The sequence below is a fragment of the Doryrhamphus excisus genome, chromosome 11 (genome assembly GCF_030265055.1).
Source record: "Doryrhamphus excisus isolate RoL2022-K1 chromosome 11, RoL_Dexc_1.0, whole genome shotgun sequence".
Lineage (NCBI taxonomy): Eukaryota > Metazoa > Chordata > Actinopteri > Syngnathiformes > Syngnathidae > Doryrhamphus > Doryrhamphus excisus.
Genome location: NC_080476.1, coordinates 9,277,685 through 9,298,324, shown reverse-complemented (window position 1 = coordinate 9,298,324; position 20,640 = coordinate 9,277,685). Strand labels below are relative to the sequence as shown.

Below are 20,640 nucleotides of genomic sequence, written 5' to 3'. Positions count from 1 at the left end.
GGAATCTGTCCATAATGCCCTAACCCTAAAAGAACCACTATCCATTCTTCACAGAAACAGAGTTGTTCATTGTTCTGTGTGCATTCAATGAACAAATAAACTACACACACACATACTTAAGATGATCAAAGGGTTCCCTGGCAAGAATCTGTCTATAATGTCCTAACTCTAAAAGAACCACTATCCATTCTTCACAGAAACAGAGTTGTTCATCGTTCTGTGTGTTCAATGAACAAATACACAACACACACATACTTAAGATTATCAAAGGGTTCCCTGGCAAGAATCTGTCTATAATGTCCTAGCCACTATCCATTCATCATAGAGACTGAGTCACCAGTGTGTGGATGTTGTCTTTTTGGGTCCAAAAGCAGTAGGTTCCACTGTATTATCCAAGGCCTGGGCTTGTATTTATCTTCTTTTTAGTTTGGCCTTCTAACAAGTAATTCAGTCTATTTTGTCACATCACCAAACACTATTGTTTCAAAGCATGGTATAAAAGTTAATATCATGTATTAATTCACAAAGACTACCCGGCAGTCAAGCAAACCTCCATTCTAAATGCTGATCACAACCAAGTTAGATTGTCTCCTTCTTTTACATTCAATTCCCACGGAAACAAGACACGCCTGTTTAAAATAATGAATGCAGATTGAAGAGATGTTGCCTTTGTATCGGCATATCAGCTGGCAACCTCTGTCCTTGCTGGTGCTCAAATAGAAACATCACTTTAAAATATACTTACCGTACGTAAATTTGAATTTTCCTCAATTGTCTGAATGAATAAACAGCTCAATACCCCATTTTATTTCTCTTTCTCATTCCAGCAGCTGTTCAATTTGTATGTGATTTGTTCTTTTCTCCATTGCTGTGAGGTTTTCTATTAGTCATCATGTGGCTTTCTTTGCTTGTTCTCTCACCAGAGAAGTAGCAGATGCAACATAATCATCCTTTTGCCTTGGAACGTTCTACCCATAGCCACGTAACACTCATGATGGTCATTGATGCTTTTCATGCTATTTAATGCGTGTGTGCTCACGGTACCGTGAAGAACATTGTCCGCTGACACTGATGATTTTATCCAGCACAAAATGTCAGGAAGGATGCTAAAAGCTACATTATACGACAATGGGTCATGATAGCCTGGTTACCGCAACAGTGTCAGTCACTTGAAGAGATTGGATACTGACTTTTAGATGTAAGATGAAGAGGAAGTCAGACATCTTGTTAAACACCTTTTTTTTTATAAGGTATTAGTATTCAACTGTTAGATGCATGATTGTCCAGAGGATTGAACATCGAGAGTTCTCACTTAATGGAAAATTTTAGGACTTTTTGTTCCTCCCAGCAGAGCTTGGCTGCAGCAGCCATGTGGCTCTGTCTGCTTAAAAAGCACTTAACCTGGAGTTTACAAATTAAATAAGCCTTTATCTTGCGCATTTTATAGTAGCTTCAGTCTGCGCCTCAGGGATGTGCCAGGTGGGACCTTTTGCATCAAGCTCGTTTAACCTTTCTACACACTGAGCCAACAGTCTTTTTATGAGTGAATAAATACAACTGGACAACCAAGAAGAAAACACAGTGGAAGCTCTTAACGCTGGTCGACATCCTATTTGATCCGATTCAGAAATAATGAAAAATAATGAAAAACATCAAACCTCCCATGACAATAAACATGATTACTTATGTATTGTTACACCCCTAATTAATACACATCACGGTACAAGTTGGTGGCAGGTCCTTGAGTTTTGCATCCAAAGATTCATAGTGACTGTCGAAAATCTCCTTCAACCGACTTTTGTGCAAGACACTTCGTAGAATGTTTACCAGCTACCCCACTAATTGCCGACAAACTGTCTTGTCTGTAGAAGGCTAATTTAAGCAGAAGTAGCAAAGCGTTCTGACTTTATTTACAGCTCTGACTGAGTGAATTAATTATTAATAGTGTGTAATTGGAAAGTGCATTTTTGATGTTTTTACAGCTGTTTTTTTCTCTAAAGTCTTCATACATGTCATCATCCAGCAGCCACACTAAGCGTGCGTTAATGAATAAGGAATGAACATCTACCGGTATGTGAGAAAATACTCTCGCATACACCTGTGCCATTCTCACACTTGTCAGAGTTGTTTTGCGTTAACCAAAAGAAGGGCATTGCGGTTTGCTGGTTTGGAGCTCCAAGCTTTGAGTTGACGTTCAAAGGCTGTCTGAACTTCTCATCAATGGTTGATGGTTCGTTAGAACTCTTTCAAGTGTGTTTCTAGTTTGTACGCTTTTTGGCGTTCAAAAACAAAGCTGTATTTGTATGTGTTTAGCTTGTTTGGAGAGTGTAGCATGCTAGAGGTGTGCGGTTATTCAATAGCTATGTTCCGAACATTAAACACCTTTTCCATTTTTTTGGTTAAGAAAAAGAATAAACAATAGTTGCAGACTTCGAAAATAACATTGGTCATAGATGTAGGGTTTTTCAATATTTTAAAGGAATATTTGGATTTTATTACATTAAGTTATATGGCATCAACACTGAGTTATGCTCGTATTCCGGTGATGAGGAACGTAGTTCCGGTTAAGTTGCTAGGGCCACTTAATTAAAGACTTTGGCTTCTCAAAACAATATGCGCTCAAAAGAGTAATACATTTGCATCACAAAACCATGCTAAACAAAAAAGTCAGACCTCTCCGTTCATATCACTATGTTGTATCAGTTGTATCAGTGTTGTGTCAGTACTGCGGGCTGTTTTTAAACATCGTGCAAATGAAAAGTTGTGCTTAACTGTTTTGGATACAGTATTTCCAAATGCAGTACAATACATATCTGTATTTCCAATTTTCTAATGTGATACCTATGCTCTGTATCTGCTACAAATGTGTGCTGTGTGCCACCAAAAGTAGCATCCCTGCTTGTTATTACCAGAGAAAAACCTCAAATGGATGCTGTTGTCCGTCCATCATTTCCTATGATTGTAGTCTGCCGTTTTTTTGTGCAATTGCGTGACCTGTGCGTATATCCTAGCCTTGGTTATCAGGTGTGCTCGCCCAGCTCTTGTATCAGCTCAGGATCTTATGACCAGGTACAGGTTTCAGTTACACCTATTGCATCTGATAGCAAGCTGTAATGAGGCCATTAGATCCTGCTAATAGCTTGTCGAAGCAGTCAACTGGAGAGAAAAGCCGCTTGGATCGGCTTGCACCAAGCCAACCATGCACTTCTTCTTACTTTCCTCAAAATAGGCATAAACATCTATTCTTCTCTATTATATCTTAAGCTTTCTGTTTCATTTTGGCCATATATGTGGTTAATATAATGTTGGTGCAGATTAACATCCAGGTAAAGAGGATTCTAGTGCAGCTTCATTATAGACAAACTCCTTCCTCAAGTATTTTATGTGATAATACATGGCTAATTATACAATATGGACTTAATGTAAATGTCCAGTTAATTAACCATGGAGTATCCTACATTTGACGGGTGTGCATATGCTTTGATATGCACAATTGCACAGTTGAGTAGCATCCATGCCAGCTGTTGGCTGATTAAGTTTGCTCCTCATTGGTACTACAACACTGGTTCTGTTGCTTCAATATGAGCCTATACTTGCTAAAAGGTGGTGTTTTCCACAGGTTCCAATTAAATATAATTTTAAACCAAAATATATAAGAACATTACCACCGACTAGCGTACGTTACCATGAGTGGTTGAAAAAAAACAGAAAACAGAACAGTATTTATGTATTTACATTTTCCTTTCCGTTTTCTCATGCACTTCAAATTATTATTCAGCTTAAAATATATATGTGTTGAGGTTTTTGTTTGTAATTGTAAAAATACTGGCCTTTCACCAATTATCATGTGCTTCCCACTGACTGATTTACTGTCTAATTCATTGTTTTGTAGCCTATAAGCGCCTTGACAATGCCATCACAGCCTTTCGACAATGGAGGGTGGCATCCAGTCAGACACAAGACCCGCCCCTCTCTCCCTGTGTCACTTCTTCTTGCCAGCCTTGAGGCAAATGTCAGCTAATTAGGCATTACATGGCCGACCTTTCTCACCCCTCCCACCTGAGCACACAGACTGCTTGATCTGGCGGGGGAGACCTGTGCACAAAACCCAGCTCATCGTGTCCTTTGATATGCTAAATACCACTAGCTTCCTGCAGGGGAACTGACTGTAATGAGAGGAAGCACAATGAGGTGGCTTCCAAGAAAATGATCTTCACATTCACATGCTCACATTATCACCATATGGTTGTTTTCTGTGTATAAACCATTCAATTCTTTTCAAAACCGATCACAAATATCGTCGCACGGTGGTGACAAGACAATTCATGTCACGACGGCACAAACATGATACGAATATGCATGTGTCATGTAGGATTCCCATTCCCAACACACTTTGTCCCGTATTGTCGCGAGAATCAACACCAGTCTATAAAAAAAACCCTCAATAGTTCATGTTTGAGTGTTTGGTGCACATTCGTAACGCTAAAGCTGCAACGATTAACCAATGAATTGATGATGAACCGATTATCCAGTTAATCGAGAACTATTTTGGTCAAAGATTAATCGTTTCATTTAAAAATGTACTGTAAATATCCTGATACCAGGCTCTCAAATTCCAGTGCCTGAGATTCCTCTTCCTTGCGCTCTTTCCTAAGATTTAATGCGTTCTTAAAGAGATGGCTGCTAAGAGGCAGAAATTAAAACTCGGTGTTTTTGAATCTGATTCATCAATTAATCAAAAACAAAAATTGGTTATTAAAATAATCGTTAGTTGCAGCCATAGTATATGCAAAATACCAAATATTATACGAAATTTAAAACAAATGAGGCTGCACGGTGATCGAGTGGTTAGCGTGCAGGCCACAAAGCTAGGGGCCCTGAGTTCGATTCCATCCTCGGTCATCTCTGTGTGGAGTTTGCATGTTCCCCCCATGCATGCGTGGGTTTTCTCCGGGTACTCCGGTTTCCTCCCACATTCCAAAAACTTGCTAGGTTAATTGGCGACTCCAAATTGTCCATAGGTATGAATGTGAGTGTGAATGGTTGTTTGTCTATATGTGCCCTGTGATTGGCTGGCGACCAGTCCAGAGTGTACCCCACCTCTCGCCTGAAAACAGCTGGGATAGGCTCCAGCACACCGGCGAACCTCGTGAGGAATTGATTGTACCTCATCTGAGGGTGAAAAAAACACAATCTAACCCCATTCAATGTGTTTTGTGTTTTTCCCTGCAGAGACATCAAGCCCGACAACATACTACTGGATGAACATGGTGAGCTCCTTTTTCAAACTTAATTGGCCATTCATGCTTATCAAATCGCATTGATTGCCGGACAAGTGGAGTTAAGTGATTGCATAGGACTTTCTCTGACAACTCACAAATGGGTTGTCTCTCTCCAAAAAAGATAAACATACCCACGTTGAAAGCATAAAAGCACCAAAATAGCAGCTGAATAGGGGCCTAAAAGGGCCTAAAACCAAAGTTCATATCCTGCTTTTGACAGATTAGCTCAGCAAAAAGAGATTCATGATATAACGAATAAAAGCCCTAAAGTAATACTACTGTTTAAAATGTTTAAATGTCCATGAAGGTATCAAATGTAAGCTGAAGCGATTATCTGGGACATCATTATCCCAGTCGAGTTATAGAGATGTTACATGAAATGATGTACTTAAAAGTTCCTATATAGACGAATAATGTGCATAAATCCACAGTGGAACCATTAGCAAATTCATTCATTAGTATGTGATATATAGCTCTTATGCAGGGAGAGAGAGATAACGTAAAAATATGATGAACCCTCAACAGTTGTTATGATAATCCTGATAAACTAGATGAGATAATCTGTTAAAGCATTGTTCAGCCATAAAGGTTCTTCTGTGGTGATGCTGCACAAAGTCCCTTTCCAAATCCATCAAAGGGGAAAAAAAGGCAAGAGATGGAAGAAGATGAAAGCCTGAGGCAGGTAGTATCATTAAATATGAACAATGTTAATGAAGCTAGCTTTTACTTCATGTTTCTATACCTCTATTGCTTTTATCTGTCATCAAAGTGCAAAGCCAGCCTCTCCTCAATAGTGAAATTGTAAAGTACAGCGCTACCTCTGGATCCAAAAAGATTCATTTTATTTTTAAATATTTTTTGCAATTGAACAGTCAAAAACAGTGCACCTAACAAACTAGTCCGTTTGCCCAGGTATCATTCTACGGAATCGAGTACCCAAACAAATCATCAACTAAAGAATGGATAGTGTTTTTTTTACAGTTGGGACACTATAAACAGATTCCACCCAGGGAATCATCTTTATTATGTGTGTGTGGAAGTGGTTTTGTTGTTAATAGAATGATGCACAACTTCATATCTGTAGCTTTTGAAAATGGATTTGAAATGGATTAATGAGGAAAACCGAGGTTCCACTGTACCATATTGACCAAAATATAGGATTGTATCTGACAGGGAAAAAAGTCTGAAAAAGACGTCTTATTATATTTGGAGATCAAGTTTTATGCATTTAAACAAAAAGGTGGGGCCAAACGACTCCCCAGGCGAGTCAGCTTTTCTTCTGTCATTCACCCACACACACCAGCGACCCGATCATTGAAGCAGAGCCAAACAACTGTCGAACAGCTGAGAAATATGATATCCTTTTTATTGATATTGATTGAATCATCGTAAACATCCATGTCACGGTAAACATCCATGACGTAATCTTTGTTCAATAGGTCATGTCCATCTAACGGACTTCAACATTGCAGCCATTGTGAAAGACGATCTAAAGGCAACATCCATCGCAGGGACCAAGCCATACATGGGTAAGAAAACTAATGTTGTCCTTGAATGCCCCCAAAAATGCCAAGTTGTGTATAAATTAAGGGTGCTCCAATTGGCCATCAATCAATATCGGACAATTTCCATTAAAAACATGTGATCGGCCTATGCTGATAAATACCGTTCAAAAACCAATCGGCGTGCTGCGGCAAACACTACATGTCTGCTGTTTCACATACGGTTGTTATATCATTACAGCTCCTGAGCTGTTTCAGACATACGAAGGCTCCCATCCTGGCTACTCCTTCTCGGTGGACTGGTGGTCATTGGGCATCACGGCTTATGAGCTGCTCCGAGGGCAGGTACAAAACAAGCATCAGCTTGGCCTTGCACTAAACCATAAACATGGCAACGAGTGTGACTGAGCCAGGCCTGTTGACTCCAGTCTCCATTAAACAGACCGGAATAAAGCTGTGATTGAATTCTACATTTAGATTGACCTTCCTGGTGAAGACGATTGAATATTTTAGTCACACCATGAGATGGATGGGCTGCAGGTGTATATGGAAATACACTCAAGAGAGCTGTGTAATTGAAATTGATTTCCTCAATCTGAGGTTTAATTTTTTATTTTTTGGTCTCATCTGGAGGACTTAAATTCAAATGTCATGGAAATAAAGATGATGCATAATCTCGTCACTCAATCTTCTCACTGTAGGAGGAGTCTGGTCACAGCTGCAGATTAATTACCATTAATCAGACTAAACGATGCATTACTTCCACCTATAGAACTGGAGACTACATGACACTAATTGCTAAATGACACTAATGGCTTCCTTTAGTCAGTGTTTTCAGACTCAATGATTCAATTCTTTATGAATATCAGTCCAGATGCTTATAAATACTAGACATTCAAATTTTTAACAAGAGTGGCTCAAACACAGGATCAGAAAAGCAGAGGTTTCAATTAATCAACAAAAGATGGGCTTAAAGAACTCAAAAGAAACTACGTACAAAGGCATTCTCTCTTTTGGTGTTTGGAAAATTATTCCCTTTCTTTGTATCATTTGTCCTTATGGGAGCAGAAAATGAGCAGAAGTGGGAGCGGGCGGGTGGGACTAGAACAACCTCCTGATTGCTTTTAAGACACCTACTTTGTCAAAGAAACTCTTGCGGACAGTTGAACAGCAAACATTTGTCAAATATTCTCTCATCCCTGTGCTGGGTTTCAGAGGCCGTACGTGATGAGGTCCAGCACACCGACCAATGAGATCCTTCACACCTTCCATAAGGTCCACCTCAGTTTCCCGGCAGCGTGGTCCACGGAGATGAAGTCACTTCTCAGAAAGGTACACCAAACTCAACATACTCATCTGCCCTCTCGACCATTGATTTTAGTGTTGCATCTTCTCTCTGCCTATATTGTCTCTTTATTAGTTACATTAGGAACATCCCATAATTGTAGTTAATTATATAGTAGACAGAAAAATCTTTGGATGGGGGGGGTCATTATGATGTTTACATTAAGGACGCTAAACCAATCTGACGGTGCAAGTGTAACCGTAATAGTTTGAACAGGGTGATGGTTATTTTCATTTATTTTCTACCGCTTATCCTCACAAGGGTCTCAGGGGTGCTGGAGCCTATCCCAGCTGTCTTCAGGCGAGAGGCGGGGTACACCCTGGACTGGTGGCCAGCCAATCACAAAGCACATATAGATAAACAACCATTCACGCTCACATTCATACCTATGGACAATTTGGAGTCGCCAATTAACCTAGCATGTTTTTGGAATGTGGGAGGAAACCGGAGTACCCGGAGAAAACCCACGCATACACAGGGAGAACATGCAAACTCCACACAAGGGTGGAATTGAACTCGGGTCTGTGTGGCCTCCGTGCTAACCACTTGTCCGCCGTGCAGCTGACGGTTATTTTATTTTTTGTAAAGTTCCTCACTTGAGATGCAGCGTTAATAGTGTTCAAAAACAGGTGCACCGCACCTCAACGTGGGGGGCCAGGAGGCTGGTGGCCCTGTGGGCATGTAGCCTCCTCAACCACGGGGATCGCACACTCACTGGCCCTCCTCCCCACTCCTTTGCTCATCAAATCAGCAGTGAATTACGTCATCGTTCACAAAAAAGCTAATAAGTGCATGCCAAGCCAGTAGATGGCGATGTTACTTACTACTATTACTACTAGAAAAACACCAACTACCAACTACGCCACGGTCTTAAAAGACATATTTTGTAAACCCTAAATGGACACATATGAATCGTTATTATGTGATATATAATGATAATATGTACAAAGGTTATAATGCAACTCATCCTTTGCAGTCAGGGTGCAAAGAGACCGTTATTATACACATTAGCTTGCACAGCGCAAACAATACAACATCATTGTTGCTTCAGATTCTATTCTTCCATTATCCACATTATCTAAGAAACGTCCAAAACAACACTGCTTTACCTCGTAAAGGCGTAATGAATGAAAGTGCTTATAATGAAGTGTCTGGGGTCCATTGCTCTTGTTTCCATTAAGCCTCTTGTAACACCTCTTCAGCTGCTAAGACTTTAGCTGGAGTACGTGGGCTTAGTCTTGGCAGCCATCCACTGCAGTCTTAACTGTTGCATTGCTCCGTGCTCAGACTCCCTGCACTTCATTGGCATTCTAACCATGTGTGTGTGTGTGTGTGTGTGTGAAGCTAAAAGTGGGTGTGAGGAGTGTTAAGAGTGTGTAAGGGTAAAATTCCACACACAATATATTTTAACATTATCCTTCACACTTCAAAACCTGCCCAACTCTCCTTAATCACCATTTTCTTTCTGTATTGAACTTGTTGCCTTTGGCCCCTCCCACTGTCCCTTTCCCCCCTTAGTATCTTGCAGCTATATTTCCTCATTCTCAGACAGCTCATGTCTCAGTGGGGGCTGTGTCTCCCTGCAGACTAAAGGTTTTTTCTCCTTCTAAATGGAATCTTTCTCTCCCTTTCAGTTGCTGTGCATCGACGTCCAGAAGCGTATTTCCTCTCTAGCAGAGCTCCAAGATCTGGACTACATGTCGGACGTCAGCTGGGATATTGTGCTCAGCAAACAGATTCCCCCGGGCTTTATTCCCAATGTGAGCACCACAATGCAAAGAAGTATTGAAAATATGAACAGAACAGAGTGTTTTGGACTTCAATATACTCCACAGTAGTCCATACCTGAATGGAACATAAAGCTTTAGTAATAAATCTGACGTTTAAGAAGGTGCTTGTGAGTGACAGGAGGAAAAGCTCTTCAGGGGAAGTATGCCCCTTATTGGTTTGCATATATAGTGTCAGGCAAAATGATCTGACACATCTGTAGGTTAAATTAAAGGCAATTAAAGAAACAAAAAACATATGCCATTTTTTCATGTGATGCCATTTTGCTTTGTTTCTTAAAAACGCCATTGTTTTTCGTTTCTTTTTCAGTTGCTGCCATGAATTGGACTGGTGAGCATCTCGCTTTCATTGTGGAAATGTGTTTCGAGCTGATACGGGATAATGTCTACCAAGATTGAAGTGCAAACCGAACGCTTGTTGTGTTGCAGTCACAGATTCGTTTGTTTTGATGAACGTTTCCACAATGAAAGCACAATGCTCACTGGTCCAATTCATGGCAGCAACTGAAAAAGAAAAGAAAAACAATGGCATTATAAGGAAACAAAGCAAAATGGCATTATATTTTTAAAAAATGCATTATATGTACTTTTCGAACATAACACTTTTTTGTTTCTTTACTTATTTGCCTTTTATTTAACCTACAAATGTGTCAGTTCATTTTGCCTTACCCTGTATAAATCTCTAGACCCTGATTATCAGACACCTTTTTCAGACTTTGTACACTTTGCTGCACTCATGTATGTGTTTTATTGCATTTCTGTGCAAATCCCCCCCAAAATCCTGGGGCTGCAGCAACCATAAAGGCCATAATTGTACGCTTTTAGTACATTATTTCATGTGTGTTCAAACAGTGGTTCTCAGCTGCTTTGGTTGTGCTTAGGGGTGGAGGAGTACACCACTATCTGTAGCTGTAGACCCATCTAAAGTCCTGTATATGTATACTATATTGTACAGTACTGTAAATGTAGCACAGAATCCCACAATATGCAAAATAGGTCAACGTAACGTCAGGTCATTATTGCCTAATTGCCATCTTTTAATGTATTTCTACATATGACTTTTTGCAGAAGCGGCGACTAAACTGCGATCCTACGTTTGAGCTGGAGGAAATGATCCTGGAATCCAAACCACTTCACAAAAAGAAGAAAAGGCTTGCCAGAAAGTCCAGGGACCAGGGTTCTGATGGATCACCACAGGTACGCCTTTCAAAACAAATGTGTATGAGCAGTACAAAGCGCATTTTGGACCGTTTGTAAAAACGTCAGTGCTACTGAGGAAGCTTGGTCGGCTGGTTTAAAAGTGCTAATGAGAATGTCAAGGACACATTTAAAAACCCTCTCACCGTCACAACAAAATGGACCGCCTGCCCGCTGCCTGACTTTGCAAGGCAAATAACGTGATCCCCTTTCTCTCTTTCAATTTTCCTCACACATAAATCAGCTGCCGTCCTTTGGGTGTTTATAGAAAACAGAAAGGGGAAAACTAACAGGTTAATTTGATCACACAGTCAAGTGCAATGGTGCTTGATCACTCGTATATCTACACACATCCCACGCTGTGATGTAAGTGAAGGAAATGAAAGTGGCAATGTGAGTGATTTAAGATTAGTCTAATGCAGTAAGATGATTAATTCCGGGTTAACCACTGTACTTGTCACTGACTTTCTGTTTGTCTGCAAAAGTGTAATAGTGTTCCCTCGTTACATCACAATTCAATCACCAGATTCGCTCTTTTGCGGAACATGCAATTTTGCATGTACTGCGTCATTGTGGTGTATTAGAGTATTCTATTGTTGCTCTGTTGATGTGTTATGAGACTTGCAACATTTTTTGTGCTTCGGAGCAGTCCATTTGGACCTAGTAAAGAGGAGAACGTTCATGGAGAACACGCGACGAGGTGCATGTAATGCAGCTTTCCGGTTTGCTCTGGCCTGCCGGTGGATCTTGGCAGTCAGGTTTCGGGGGCGGCATTAGCTGTGACAACAAAAAAGGGAGAGATAATGGAAAATGTGTTTCGAGGAAATGGTGAAGCTGCTCGGTTCTGAGAGTGAAGAAGACTACTTTAGTGGTTGTAGGAGGAGGATGAGGACAGCGATTAAGGGTTTTTTCTAGTAGGTTATTGTTTAACTAGCCATGTAACATGTACTGTTCTGCAATTTTTAGAAAAAAAAACATTTATTTCATTAAAAGTTTAATAAATCTTTCTGTGTACTAAATATCCCATGTTAGAACGTGGAAAAATTAAAGTAGCGCTAATCTAAACTCTGCTTACTGTCTGTATTGTCTAAAGGGAAGTGCTTAACTTTTTGATGGCTGCATGTAAGTGAGAAAACTATGAAAAAAGTCAAAGTGTGTATGTGTGAGGAATAGATTATGAGCAAGATAACTGGAGCATAGCAGATCAATATTGAATGAAGAAAATCTAGCTGGCCTAATGCTCATCTCCAACCGCTTCCTTCTCTTTACCCGGGGAGCAGCTGTGTATTCTTTTTGCATATTTATATTTCCTCTATCCATTTGCCGCCTCCACTCTCCCCTCCCTTGTCCCGAGACTCCCTCTGCAATGCTGTCTTCATGTCACTGTCACTCCCCTTCACCGTGTGTGACCTCTTTTTCATCCATTTTTTTGCTCCCCTTACTGTGCTTCTAAGCTCCCTCCCCGCCTCTACCGTCCTCATAATGTAGCAACGAATAAAATCCTCTCAGATATTGAAGAAAATGTGTCTTTGCCAAACACACAGTCACACTCCCCGCCTCTTATCATCCGAAGCGTGAAATGAGAAAACAGAACGTATTGACATTTATTTGAAGCTTTATTCATAGTTTTGATCGGAGCTCATGCTGGCACGTCAGACCCAGTCAAGGACGATGAGAAATGCCCCCCCCCCCTCCTCCCTGGTGGGCTCTCTTCCAGCCGAGCACTCCCTATGACTGTCTTCAGGGTGATTAAAAAGGACCGTGTTGTTTGCTATTAGCAAGGGAGAAGTCTAAAATGGTGCCAATCAAGAAAAGAATAGTATCATAGTATCATTTAGAATAACAATTCCATTTAGGTGTGTCTTGGAGAGATAGACTGTATGTCTTCCTTGTGCCAAATGGGATCAGGTCAAGCAGAATGTGGGAGAAACCACAAGTACAAGGTCAGAGTCACAGTGGAATGGTGTTGGAATTAGCCACACATCATCTAGGGTGACTTAAGTATCATAAAACGCACATTATTATACCCTAAAAGGTACACAATCTTGGCTTGTACTGTTTTATGGCCAAATGTATGGAAATCGAGGTAGAGAATGTCTCCTATTCTTGTCAATAACTTCGTCCATGCAGAGATCCCACAAAAAGGCACACCCATCTAGAATTTATTCACTTTCTTCGCAGCAATAATTAGATCACAACAGTGGCTGCTATGAAGTGTCAAATATTTCTCTGACAGCGACAACTGCATTCAGAGCAATAAGTGCATCTTTGGTTTCACACTTAACATGCCGGTTCTGGCATTGTGAAACACCCTTTCACACAGATGTCCCGCCTCTTATACGACCTCAGAATTCCCAGTTTGATTATATTTCCCCCATTATGTATATCGGTGACATTTATAAAGAAAGGTGACAAGGAAAAAACATGGGAAAATGTGTGAAAGGGGCTGCTAATCACACTAGCAGGGACAGACTGACCGTCGGGAGTTTTTCTGGTGGGCTGATCAATAACGGGGCGATTGAGGACCTTTTCATTATATACTTATTGCTGTGTCATACTTATTGCTGTGTCATACTTATTGCTGTGTCATACTTATTGCGTTGGGCCCCACGATACAAAGTGTTACTAATTTGAGTAGGCCGATACAAATGAAATCTACTGTAAAATGCGGACTCTCACAGAAATTTACATAATGCTGTCATCATGAAGAGTCATATTATATTCGGAAAGCAGGAAGTGAACAAATGGCAAAAGTACAAAAATACCAGATGGAGGGGTAGGATTTAATAAGCTTTGCTTCTTCCTACTCCTTTTGGACATGTGGAACTGTGAACTGATTATGTGATGCATTCAATTGTAATCTGATGCATGTTCAAATGACATAAAACCATTACATTACATTACATTACCATGTTCGGATGGCGACGGTGTAGTATGTGACTCAGGCTATATCAGTATGTTTACACCGTGTTGTGTTTTGTGTTTCGGCGACTACCGTCTTCCTTAACTACAAGCGCGGACATTTTGTATACAATGTGTGCAGAGGATGTCATCCTATTAGAAAAGTAAGCAAAACTACATCCGCTTCTGAAATACTGGGTATCAATAAATGTAAGGATTTTTGCATTTACTTAGCTGATATTTTAGTCACTGACACAAAAAGCACTCACTGTATTGTAGTAAAATACATCGAAAAAGGACAATTCAGAGGGACCTTGACTGACTGAACCCAAAAAAATTGTTACAATGCTACCTAATACTAAAATCAATTTTGGTTTGCCAAAAGGGAAACCTCTTTAAGGTTGAGCGCGTGGGTTCAAACCCAACCCTGGGTTGTTTTGACGATGTGGCGTCCTTTCTACCTGGTTAGATACCAATTTTTAATCCTAATATAGGAGCAGTATATCCAAAAGGACTATAGTACACTATGCCTTACAGCTGTTTAGCAAAGACGAAAAAGCCCTCAAATTATTTGTAAAACATCCACAGGGCTTTGGGTCGTTGAGAATGTCGTTGTTTGGGTTTCCTTGTCTTGCTTTTGGCAGCATTTCAGGCTTTCATTTATGCTAAGCGCCTCAGGGCTGTAAATAAAATCTAGCTGTCACTCTTAATTTAGAAGAGTATCCAGTTTGTCTTCTAAAAAGGGTGTGGACACCAGCGTTGGACGTCCTATCAACCCTGTCATTCAAGAATGTTGATGAGTGTGCTTTGTGGAGGATAAAGGTGACACAATTGAAAATATTTCTACATATTCAGTTTGTCCTCCTATGACAAAGCCTTGCCTAATATACCTGATGGCTTTCGGTTGTTTCCCCACTGTGACAGCACCTGCCCAAAGCAGCTCTTTGCTGGGTTGTGATTGACAGAAGTGAGCAGGGAGTCAGCCACTTCTCTCCCAGAAGAGACCACCCGCTGCTCGGGTTTCGATCTTTACCAAGAAGGGGGTACAAAGGAAATGTATAAACTAAAAGGATATACACATTCACTCTACTCCAAACAGTGAACCGTGCAGAAGGTGCTCCAGGAAGTGGTATCGTTTCTTAACTGTTCAATAACACTGACCTCATAACATGGCACAAGATGTCCACCTTCTCCAACCATGTTCTCATGGAGTGGACAAATCTTCAGCTCCCTCTGTTGTGTTTTTGCAACACTGTCCCTCCTCTCGGTCATCGATGCAATAGGCGCAGCTGCTTACTCCTTGACAGAGTAATGAAGCACCTGCACACTCGTCCGGGTTCTCCAGGAGGAGTTTGAGAACAGAGCAGAATGTTCTTACCTGATGAAGTGGGCCAGATATGTACGAGTCAGGTGGCAGTCAGCGCTTAAGTGTCCTCCAAAGTTCTGTGAAGTTCCAGAAAGTGACAGTGAATATGTTATTCTTAAATTTGGGGTGATTTAATAAATCATGCTGTTTCATGGTTGAAATTGACCTATTCTTAGTTAAAAATATACATATTTAAACACTCAAATGTATTGTTTGTATTGTATTGCAGAATTGAATGATCAATAGCAGGGACTATTCTGTTCTTGTAGCACCAAAACATATTTATATCAACACTCACAAGTATAAGTCTTATTTATGTCTCTCATATGTCTTATTTAATGTTACTAGGTCTACAATATTGGGTAATATGAATGTAAAGGTGACTGTAGGGATGTTATTTCATGTCTGAAGGGCTCTAATAACATTGTAAAACAAGGCATACACTGCATTCTTGTGCCACAAGTGGTGTGTATTATGCCACCAGCACATGCTGTAACTAGTTCTCCAGTGAGTTTTGTGTTTTCAGACCAAAATTGTGTTTTTAATGAGTTTACGGGAGTATGTTTGTTACTACAAAATGTAACACGTAATGTCGTAAACCGTGTGACCCCCTGCATACAGTATTATGAACAGCTAGAGAATGCCAAGTGGAATACATTGTGGTGAACTAGTTCTTGCTGTAAACAAGTTTTGATTACCGCCGTCTTTGTTTTTTTCTTCAGAATGGTCAGCTGCAGCAACAATTGGACAACGTCCAGAGAGATTTTATCATCTTCAACAGAGAAAAGTAAGAGACGCCAACAGTCAACACACTCCTAGTAAAACGAATGCATCGACCGGTTAGTATATGTTACCAATAGTTGGATTGGTTGTTGGTATTTGATATGATACTTTAACGATACATGGAATTTTCCGACGATACAATGATGCGATAATCATTTAGTTCAAATCAATGCGATCTGATACGATGTGGTGCAATTTCTTGCGATATGATGCAATTCAACATGATGCAAATAAAATAGAATTCAGTATGGTCTTATAGGCACTTGGCAGTAAATTCAACTTAAGTGTTGTTTATCTTTGCATCACTTCTTGCTAATTCTTTTTACCATCTTAAAACAACAACCACTTTTCCGCACACTTTCACATCGGCTATGCAATTACAATAGCAGAGGTTCAGTGGTGGAGTAAAACAATTAACAATAATTACTGTTGTAAAAAATACAGTACGCAGCAACAACAAAGTTAAAGTGACACTTTCAACAGTGCAATCAATGTTTGTTTATATTCCTGTCTGCAAAACATACTGCTAATATGAATGAGCTAGGAAGTAGGTAGGCTAAAGTGTACACCAACTTATACCCTTTTAAAATTGTTTCAAAATTCAGAAAGAAACCAAGTGCTCTGCTGTTCTAATGTCACCTGCTCGTTAAGAGAGGGGGGACACTTGTTGGGGACGGACAAATAGCTCATGGACAATTTGGAAAGCAGCGGAAGTTCCACTTGATTTGACCAGATTTGCTTGGGTTTTCCCCGGCGTTCGGCGGTAGAATTGTCCGTGTTGTGGTGTCCCCTTTTAAGGGGTTCCGTATGTTTGTAGTGCTGCCGTTGTACGGCTTCTTAACGCGGCATTCTTTAAAAATGACAGACTTTTGTCGAGCTTTCCGAATCCGTAGTGTTTCGAAACATACTATTTAAACGTTGCGGGTGGGTTATATATAGAAACTTCCTCGCTTCTGCTTGCGTGCGAACGAACGTCCATGCTGTTTTACTAGTAGTTGTATGTGCCTCACGGCTTCCGTCCGTATTCAATACAGAACGCGAACTAATTGTGGTGCATTCATTGCACCTGGGGAACAGCAGATGAACATTAATAAAACGGCGCGTGTGTCAGATTTTACTGATACTCACAAACGCAGCGATTTGAATGTAGATTCCACGTAGAAAGCTCACACCCGGACACAACACACAGCGCGGTGTCGCCGCCGCGCAGTGCTTCATTGCGCACGCCGCCATCTTGTGTAGCACAACTTGGCAGCTCGGCGTCCGCAGTGTATAGGCATATATAGGTAGTTTACAGCCACACAGTAGGGCATTTGAATGCCTTATTGCGTCAAGAATTTCAGAAACCATGAGTAAAAACGTCGAAAGTCGCAAACGAACAAGGTAGTGCCATACAAGACGGCGGACTCGCGGCGACAAAAACTTCGAGTTTTCTACGTAATGTAGTTCTGTGAAGTCCACCCGTCAATTACATCCATACCCAATGAATGAGCCGATATTGATTATTTCCCACACCCTTAGTACATATCTGTAATATGTACACACACATAAGCAGTCTCAGAGAAGCCACTGACAATTTACCTTCATGTTGTTGTTATGATAGGCTACGTATTCAATGACAGTATCTAAACTTGTGGTGGTGGCTATTGTCTCATTAATGTAACATTACTGACACCTAGTGACCAGTTTAGAATACTACACATCACATTTAGATTTCAAAGCCATTGCATAACAGATGAAAACTACTTTTTAAATATGATATTCTTTCTTCAACAGGTCCAAGAAAGCGGTGGTAGATTCCGACTCATTGCAACTGTCCACTAGTGACAAGAACAAAGCAATAGAGGACGGTCAGAACAACAATGTCCAAGCCGTGGACTATTTATCAGGATAAGTCGTCTTGACTTTTGAGTCTGTACTCTGCGTTAATCTCTTCAACCTGCTTGCTGCTTGTAGATCAGCACCTACGTATCGCCAAACCCTCCGAGCAAGCACACAAATGTTACAGGGATGTTACACACAAACAATGATGGAAGACGAGACAATGGACATATGTTCATATGAAAGCGACGTGGTCCCGCTTGAAGATAATGGACTCGGACTTGGACTGCCTTGTCTATAGGAAGCTTTTTAATAGCGCTTTACCGGTCTGGATTCTATTGCTTTATTTTCAATTCTAAAGACAACATAGCTGTGATATAATCCTGTTGATTTGAATAATATGCAAATGAAGATGTAGCTAAGGTCTGGTGCAGACCAGTCCAACCACAACCATAGCAACACGGTGCAATTCAAGGACATTTATTTATGTCCGTTGTTTTCAACGCACTGTCAACCGTCCGTCATGTTGGTACTTAAGCAGAAGGGCACCAAAAAATTGATAGTGTAGTAGCTTTTACAACTTTGGACACAAATGTTTGTATGTCAGCAACGTATATATAGTATACTATTATCTCACTATATTTCAATAATAATATGGTGGATTTTTGAACGGGCCAAAGTTGTATAATTTGGAGTTCAAACAAAAATTGCCTCAAAATTCAAACAACAACAAAGACAGCAAATAGAAAAAGTGTGATGAAAGCCATAGAACAGGAAGTATCACTTACAAAACAAGTCACAGCACGTTAATTCCTGCGATACCTCCATTTTCTGTTAGTTTTACATTGTCTGCACAGGTTTTATAAATCACTTTCTTATGAGGGAAAGTTGCTTTAAAAATAGAACAACTCGGAAGTCAACCAACGTCCGGCTGCAACTTTGGAGGTTCTACTGTGAAAATAATTCTGTAAGACATTTTGGTTTTATTTTGAAGACCTACTACTGGCGGCGTCACTTAATCATGGATGCAGCAGATACCGTATGTTGATAGTAGCAGTAGTAGTACTAGCTTATTCATAATAATCATATCTTTAGAAGCACTAGTGAAGTTACACAAATGGACAAAAAAAACCATCTTCTTTACTGTATACTTCAAATTACCGAGTTGACACTGTAAAAAAAAAAAGGAATACGAAACATATAAAGGTCGCTTTGCACATCCACTGTGAAATGCATTCACTAAGGCAAATACACTGAACTGCAGATGCACACGTACGAGTAGCTATATGCCAATATCATACATAGCCTGCTATCATACCATATCATATATATACAGTAGTGGGGGACACACTTTTTCACACCACTCAACATATACACACATACAATTTTGTCTGCTATTTATGTATATATTTTTAACTCTTTAACTTGCACTTTTCCACCCCCTCAAAAAATGGGTACAGTGTTTTGGACTTTACCTTTTTTTTTAGTGTTGCTGTTATTTGTTGTCATTTTAAACTTAGGGTGTCTTTCCTGTTTTTAACTAATACATCGTGGAGTCGTTTTGAGGGCTGATAATGAAATGTGTATGTATATGATAAAAAAAAGGGAAGATTTTAAATTGTATTATTTTTGTCCTTATTTGTGACTGTCTTGTATTAATCTGTGATAGAGTTGCAATCTATTAAGGTGTGCCTTAAATAATAACTTTCTTTTATTCAATGAAACTGCCTGGTGTCATTATTTCATTATTTTTTTTCCCGTGGCAGCATGACATGAAGAATGGGCCTGAATATTTAGAATCTACAGGAATATCCCAGAAAGGCGGCATTCCACCTCTTGTGTAAGCAGGATATAATATTTTGTGTGTTAACGGCGCCCCCTGCTGTAGTAAAGTGTAATTTATTTAACTTTAGTGATTAAAGATGTAATCGAGACGGACCGGGTAGCTGAGACGCTCGGATCATAATACTTCAGATTTCAAGGTATCACGTGTTTTTACGCTGTTGAGTCGGAACGAACGTGAACATGAGTGAACGGCCTGACTCGACTCGCCTGACCGGGTCTATGTACATTGGGAGATCACGGGCTAACGATCAATTGAACGAAATGAACGGATCTTTTTACTGAGTGAACCGGAATGACTCGGTTCACTGAAATGAACGCTTTAAAATGCCAAAAATTTAAATTATAATAATATAATAATAATAAGAAAGCTAATTAGGGTGAGTTTAATGTATAGAAATGTTTTTGGAACAGAGCTATATCCAAACACTAGCAGTTAACGAGTCATTCTGCTCATTGTTTCCCCTAGTGGCTCGATATAACATTGCACCATTTACATACAAATGAAGCATAGTCGTGATCACCTTCATGTTTTTTTGTTTTTTTTTTTCGTATAGTCAGCCTTGAGGAGGTCATGGATGCTTGAGCTGATGATTCAGTCCTACATCGACAAGATCATGATGTCATTCAGGGTTGCTCATTCAGACTGAATCATTCTCTTTGTCAGCCATGGCCACAGGATGACTCACTGTCATGAAAAGATTACTTGTTTATTACTATATTACTAACTAAGCACTTTCATGCATAAAAATGACTCAATAAATAAAAGCAAATACAGTTGTACCTTGTTTATTGCGGTTAATTGGTTCCATTG

The 20,640-nt window shown here is 40.1% G+C and overlaps 1 protein-coding gene and 1 long non-coding RNA gene across 13 annotated transcripts in view; one reads left to right on the top strand and one right to left on the bottom strand.

The window, feature by feature from the left end:
• The window catches only part of LOC131138895 (uncharacterized), a 31,757-nt gene extending 14,039 nt beyond the window's left edge, over positions 1-17,718 (bottom strand). For 2 of the 7 annotated variants that reach the window (XR_009132158.1, XR_009132160.1), the window contains exons 1-4: positions 17,292-17,718; positions 15,393-15,457; positions 15,176-15,313; positions 14,905-15,041 (exon numbers count right to left, since the gene is read on the bottom strand). This is a non-coding gene — a long non-coding RNA (uncharacterized LOC131138895). The other 5 variants (XR_009132162.1, XR_009132157.1, XR_009132159.1 and 2 more) reach the window with 5 other exon arrangements.
• stk32a (serine/threonine kinase 32A) overlaps positions 1-19,704 on the top strand; it is a 38,404-nt gene extending 18,700 nt beyond the window's left edge. For 4 of the 6 annotated variants that reach the window (XM_058088240.1, XM_058088238.1, XM_058088241.1 and 1 more), the window contains 8 exons: positions 5,233-5,270; positions 6,722-6,811; positions 7,026-7,129; positions 8,000-8,116; positions 9,764-9,889; positions 10,985-11,113; positions 16,103-16,167; positions 17,940-19,703. In XM_058088240.1, coding sequence (XP_057944223.1) covers positions 5,233-5,270; positions 6,722-6,811; positions 7,026-7,129; positions 8,000-8,116; positions 9,764-9,889; positions 10,985-11,113; positions 16,103-16,167; positions 17,940-18,057 — 787 coding nt within the window. In that variant the 3' untranslated portion in view covers positions 18,058-19,703. Of the gene's footprint in view, positions 1-5,232; positions 5,271-6,721; positions 6,812-7,025; positions 7,130-7,999; positions 8,117-9,763; positions 9,890-10,984; positions 11,114-16,102; positions 16,220-17,939 lie in introns of all 6 variants that reach the window. The other 2 variants (XM_058088244.1, XM_058088243.1) reach the window with 2 other exon arrangements.
• Positions 19,705-20,640: the final 936 nt, after the last annotated feature.